Source organism: Cebidichthys violaceus, unplaced genomic scaffold, assembly GCF_023349555.1.
Source record: "Cebidichthys violaceus isolate CVI_PGR_0920_01 unplaced genomic scaffold, fCebVio1.0.p SCAF_4, whole genome shotgun sequence".
NCBI classification, from domain to species: Eukaryota; Metazoa; Chordata; class Actinopteri; order Perciformes; family Stichaeidae; genus Cebidichthys; species Cebidichthys violaceus.
In genome coordinates this window covers 12517926-12524138 of record NW_027176594.1, presented here as the reverse complement: position 1 = coordinate 12524138, position 6213 = coordinate 12517926, and the positions used below count along the sequence as shown (strand labels likewise).

The 6213-nt window shown below is 39.2% G+C and overlaps 1 protein-coding gene across 1 annotated transcript; it reads right to left on the bottom strand.

Moving 5' to 3' along the window:
- Positions 1–883: 883 nt before the first annotated feature.
- On the bottom strand, positions 884–5176 carry tmem109 (transmembrane protein 109). Its single transcript, XM_068727011.1, has 3 exons — positions 4803–5176; positions 3715–3817; positions 884–2345 (listed from the first exon to the last, which is right to left on the bottom strand). The coding sequence occupies exons 1-3, from the start codon at positions 5004–5006 to the stop codon at positions 1972–1974; spliced, it is 681 nt and encodes a 226-aa protein (XP_068583112.1). The 5' UTR covers positions 5007–5176; the 3' UTR covers positions 884–1971.
- Between the last annotated feature and the right edge of the window lie 1037 nt (positions 5177–6213).

Here is a 6213-nt window from a genome sequence, read left to right as displayed (position 1 = left end):
ACTGCTGATATTTTTTAAGCCACTGAAACCATTCGAATATCAAAATGTTCAGCTCTGAGAGGGGTGATATGACTTTTCATATTTGTAATCTTTAAACTTTTTGAATTATTAAGCTGTGTGAATTTTTTTTTTAATGGGATATCTATGGAGAAAATCTTCAAATCCTGTTAAACTTCTTCAACATTCAAAGCCTTCTTACTCATACTTTCAGCTACAGACACCATAGTTAGACGTTTCAACTAGAAGGGTTTTCAGCAGTGCAGTTTAAATGTTTTTGGGCTTCAACATTTTTCAGACAGGTAGTCTCCCATTTCTGTATTTTCAGCAATGTTTTTGCAATTCATTTCAGCTTTCAGCATTCCAACGCATTTTCAGCAGGAAATGCATTTTCTAGTTGTTAATTCTGCTCAGTTTGCTTTTGTCCCTGTCTTACTTGCTGGCACTTGTTTCGTATTCACTTTTCTACACATTAAAAACAATATATATATATATATATATATATATATATATATATATATATATATAGTGTGTGTGTTGTTACAAACTTATATGGAGCAATTGAATCACACCTATCAAATAAATCAAAGACCACCTGGTAAAGGATTTCATAACCACAGGTCCTAATGAATAAAATAAATAAATGATATGCGCAATCCCAAGCAAGTTATAACTAACAGTAAAATTGGTTATCAAAATGGTCATAAGTTGCTGCCTTAGTTCAAAAACATCTTGTTCTAAAAATAAGGACAAGAGAGACAACACATGGCGTGAAGTGGTTGCTTAGCTCTGTGCCTTGAATGTTAGGGAGCACAAAGTGGGGTTAGTACAATATATCATCTACAGTTCTGCACTTACTCCAAGTCAACAACAACAACAACAACTGTGAAATGTTATATATTTTTTTTAATCAGAACATTTTTGACAGCTGTACATATTCATCTCAGAAACTCTCCAAAGTAAAAGTACAGTCTTTGGCTTTGTATTCCTTTAAAGGGCTTTACAAAAAAAGTTATTTAGCACAAAACTATTTTCTATCCAATAGTTTCACAATGTTAGCTGGTGGAATGTGTTGAATACAAACTACATTACTAAAGAAACATACAGTCCACACAGCCCAACCGCTCAGGTCACTAATGTATATAATAATAACTGTCATACTGGTAAATGAGCAACATTCAAGGCACAGGCAGCATTTAAAACTTAGGACTTAAGTTTGTTGAGATAGATTTGAAATGATGGGTGAAGAATTTGAATGTCATAGACTGTACAACTCCCTGTAAAGCACTGCTCATGGACCATGATGGAATGTCAGTTAACTAATGGAATCAAAGCCTTCATGACTTCAACGGACGCATATAGCCGACCATATCCAAGCAGAGCACGGCTCTGACCTCTGGGCTATAACCCACCAGCATGGCTCATTATGGGAAATGCCAGAAAGCTGGACTTGATCTGACTGTAAATACCATTATTATTATCATAAGTTAAAGAGTTGTTTGGAAATTTTGAAACAACTTTGAAAAACACGCCAATTGGCTTTCTTTCCGAGAGTGAGAGGAGAAGATTGATATCATGTTAATGCGAGAGTGGGGCATCAACCTTCTCATCTAACTTTCAAAAATAAAGCAAAGACAAATATTTCCCAAAATGTTTCTTTAATGTAATGTGAAGATGGTCAGAACATTGGACATAAAAGCTTTTTCCTTCACACTTTGGCACACTTTTAGGAACAAATTGCCCTTTTAAAAGGAAGAAACTCAAACTCAATTTCCAGGAATGACCATGTACTCAGATAGTAACAAATCATGAGTAATAGATTACTTTTCAAACACATAATATAAAACATCCAAACTGTAGAAATGTTTCTGAATTGAAGTTCCAGAAGCCCTTAAAGGTCAGCGGTGCTGGTGGCATCAGGAAGGAAGACAGCGAAGATAACACACGGACATTTGACTTCTCTCCATCCCTCCATCACTCCTCCGTCCTCCTCCGCCTCTCCATCTCTCTCAGCCGTCTCTCCAGCATCTCCACCTGCTCCTCCAGGTGAGCCGTTTTATCAGCCGCGTTGGAGCCCCTCAAAGTCCCGACACCCAGTAGCACGCAGACGCACACCAGCACAGCCAATCGAATGGCCATGGTATCGTTGCCCACGCTGCGGTCGCTCAGGATGAGTCCGAAACCGACCAGAGCCAGGCCCACTTTAAGCAGCCACAGAGCCCGCCTCAGAGTGGAGGCAACCAATCTGAAGAGCAGGGAGATCAGCCAGTAGCCAATGAGAGCCGCGAGGACCCACTGGGCCACAAAGATCAGCCCCTCTGGGGTCACTTTGCTGATGGGAAAACCACCTGCAGCAAACAAGAAGACCAAGAGCAAAAAGAACAGTTTAGTAATCGATGCGATGTCTAATAATGTCAAGTTTTGATTCATTGTGGATTACAAAGACATTGTAATTTAATTAAAATCATTATGAAGAGCACAGTATTCCCAGTCATTTCAATGAGTCAAGTCTGTTGCATGCTGTTTAACTAAACCCATGTACTTCATAGTCAAAGTCGATTGCTGGGCGATCTGGCAGCACAGCTTCATCACCATAGCTGTGCCTATGGTGTATGTGTGTGTGAATGTTAGATAGTCCTGATGGGCATGATAACCCCAAGTACAAGTCCATTTACCACTGCAACATAGTCTTATATATAAAAGTTTTATATTTTCAGATTGAGAGTTTATTTTTTTCAGTTTCAAATCTTCAAATCACAGTCCTCAAAGTTATATTTAACCCCAAAAAACTTTTGCTACACTTATTTTTAGTTTGAATACATTAATATAATTTTCAAAGTTCAAGACCAAAACTTAAAACTTTCAGTTTAAAATAGTTTTGTTTTTGTAAATGATCCAAACTACTGGCCTGGATTTGGCTCCATAGAAACACTACAGTTTATCGAGTTGATCCAGACCACTTTATTTGAAGGTCCCACTTTAATGTCACTAATAGTCCCTCATTGCAGGGGAGAGAAGAAAACGGTGACAGCAACTCAAAGCTGTAGCAGGAAGTGGGTTCGTAAAAATGTGATGGGTGTATAAAAAACAAACAGTTGGGATGATTTTACTGTTCACTTTGGTTTGTTTTTCTTCTAAATAAGTTGGACGAAACCTGTTTTGTTTGTCATCTGTCTGATCACCTGACTGCTTGTGTTTCTGACCCATCCGACTCTTTTAGTAAGATACGGTAAGATAAGGTAAGGTATGATAAGATAAGATAACGTACGGTAAGAAAAGGTAAAATAAGATATGATAATGTAAGATAAGATAAGATAAGGAAAGATAAGGTGAAATAAGATAATACTTTAATACTTTATTAGTCAGTCGGGAAATTTGCAGGATTACAGCAGCATAGTGGATACGAACAAGCAAGAGACATAGGTAGAAAAACAAGATCAAAACAAACTAAAACTAAAATATGATATAATCGGACTGAATGGTTGTTAATATTGCACAGTGGATACAGTGGATTGATATTGCACATGAATGAATAATTTAATGAGGAATTGTCCGTTTTTGAGACTTTTAAGACTGAAGACTGTCCTCGTGTCATTATCAGTCTGCAGCATTACAGGAAATAATAATGATATGGTTGGAGTGTGCGTCTTTGTGAAGATCAGTAGAGACATGGTGTGTGTGTGTGTGTGTGTGTGTGTGTGTGTGTGAGATGTTCACCTTGGAAACCAGCAGCCTGCAGGAAATGTGAGACGTACTGTAAGAGCACGTTCAGGCCCGCGGACAAACTTCCTGCCACGGCACCTAGGACCTGAGAGAAAGCCTGGAGGAGAGGGACATAGAGAAACTGAAGGTGGTGCATGACGTGTAGTGGCGTAACAAATCATACAACTCATACGACTAATTATTTTGTGATGTCCCAAAAATCATTTCAACTGCTCTGAAGTCTGTAAACCATCAACAATTCTCACCAACGTTAAAAGGAGTTTCTCACCAACACTACATTTTACGAGATTACATGTGAACACATCATGATAAAGTTGTAATTTACCTTCTCCCAATACTCATTTTCACTGAACAGAGCCTGAACGCATCATAACGTAACCGAACAGAACTTTCAGTTTAAACACGGATTGGCTGTTTACAATGTGACATTATCAGAGATCAGAGACTAGATACTAGAGAATCATAAATGATGTCCTGATCGCATATTTTACTAAATATCGACGGATAACGATCGTCAGTAAAACTTTATCTCACACTGTGATGGTAAAGTTAACGTTAAACTGTGTCATTAACTAGACATGTGTATGACAGTGGGATCGGCCTGCTTTGTACACACTACCAGTAAAATAAGAATGGAACCAGGATGTAACGCTTCACGTTGCTCCCTATTCCTGACTAATGTTGCATCACACGTGACAGAGAACTTTCCCCTCATGTGACCTCTCAGCCCATGCGTTAACGTTAGTATGTGTTAGTACAGGTCCTAGCTAGAGCTACGTGTGTAAATAAAGCGCGTTGATGAAGAAAATGGACATATTCCCTTAGTTTTCCCTTTGTTTGTTAGTTTGCTGTTCGGACAGTTCTCAGCCAGTCAAACGTCCATAACATGTTATTTCTCTTCGGTTTTCTAGGTGCATGTCTCTCTCTGTCTTTGCTGTGTGGATATATTTAAATATGTAACGTTATGTCCCCTATGTCAGACATGAAAATATATACAAATCCATATGTTGCATACTAGCCTTCACCGATAAGCCGCAAACTGTTACACTCTTTTGACCGACTCCGTTCTTTCCACCTCTCACCTTCTGTACAGAAAGCACCGTCTGCTCCCCGGCCAGCCTGCCCAGGTAAGTCCTTCCCTCCCCGGCCAGCTCAGCCAGGGCCGCCCGGAGCTCCTGGATTGTGCCGGAGCGACTCTCGAACACTTTCTCCCCCGACACAGACAGCAACAAGGCGCTAAGAACACACAGCCCGCCGAGAGCTCTTTGAATCGAATGGTCAAACATACTGAAAGTAGCAAACTGACCAAAAAATTTACAATCTTCAAGTAAAAAAAACTAAGTTATGAGCGATATAAAGTGACTACATATACAGGTAAACAGCGACGGGGAGGCTGAACAGGATGTGGAAAGACGTATGGGGATAAAAAAAAAAAGAAAAGATGTCTGCCACCCACTGGGCTGAGTGTGCTACAGGTTTCCATGACGGCTTTACTTTCTTTAGTAAAGTCTTCATAAATCTGAAATGAGACACAGCCGTCGGATCAGAAACCAGTAACATTTCCGTGCTGCCTAGTCTTTTCAGTCATATCTGTGAAGGGCTGGTGAGAAAGTCCGACTCCTGCAGTTTATGAACTATTTTCTCACTCAAACTCAACCCACCACCGAAACGCTGGATATATACACTGCATTTTGTATGTTTACATACTGTAACTATACTCTTTTAAAAAAAAAAAATGGACTCATGTGTCTCAAAATAAAGTTCAATTATACTATACTATACTTCTAAACTGCCAGGGTGCTTCCTATGATACACTGAGCTCCTCCCTCCTCTTCTCTATCTCCTTCTGTATGAATTAATGTCACATTAACACACATTACTAACTTTGCTTCTTCCCCAGAGTCTTTGTGCTTTCTCTCACAGGTTTCCATGGATCCTGGTTTTAAACTGCAATTTCCCACATTCCTTAATGAACTCTATGGAAGACTTGTGCCATGCTGGTGCAGAAAGGATGATGAGGCAGAACCCAGAAGGTTTTGTGATTGTATGGCACAATGTGGTGTTTCACACACTATTCCAGTCACAGGCTGCTTTACAGCACATCCCAGGATGGTGTCAGTCTTTCCTCACCGTACTCTCCATTCTTCAACCTTACAAACCTTGGTTTCTGCTAGATGATAAATAAAAGATACTCAAACAAAGACAACAGTGTAAAGATTGTAAAACATATTCAACTGTACCTTGCATTTCTTTTTTTTGAGAATTTTTAATTTTGCCCAATCTTTATATTTCAGCAGAAATCAGTCAAACTGGAAGAACATTTGTTTTCCATTCTCCCTATTTTCTGCATTATAGAATATATTCCAAAAGCAAATAACATCTTTCCTCCAACTCAGTAAGACTGCAGGATATTTTCGAAATTCGCAATGTTTACTCTTTTTCCATATTACTCGGAAACATGTGAAAACAGAGCTGTTTTTGAATCGCGGCAGC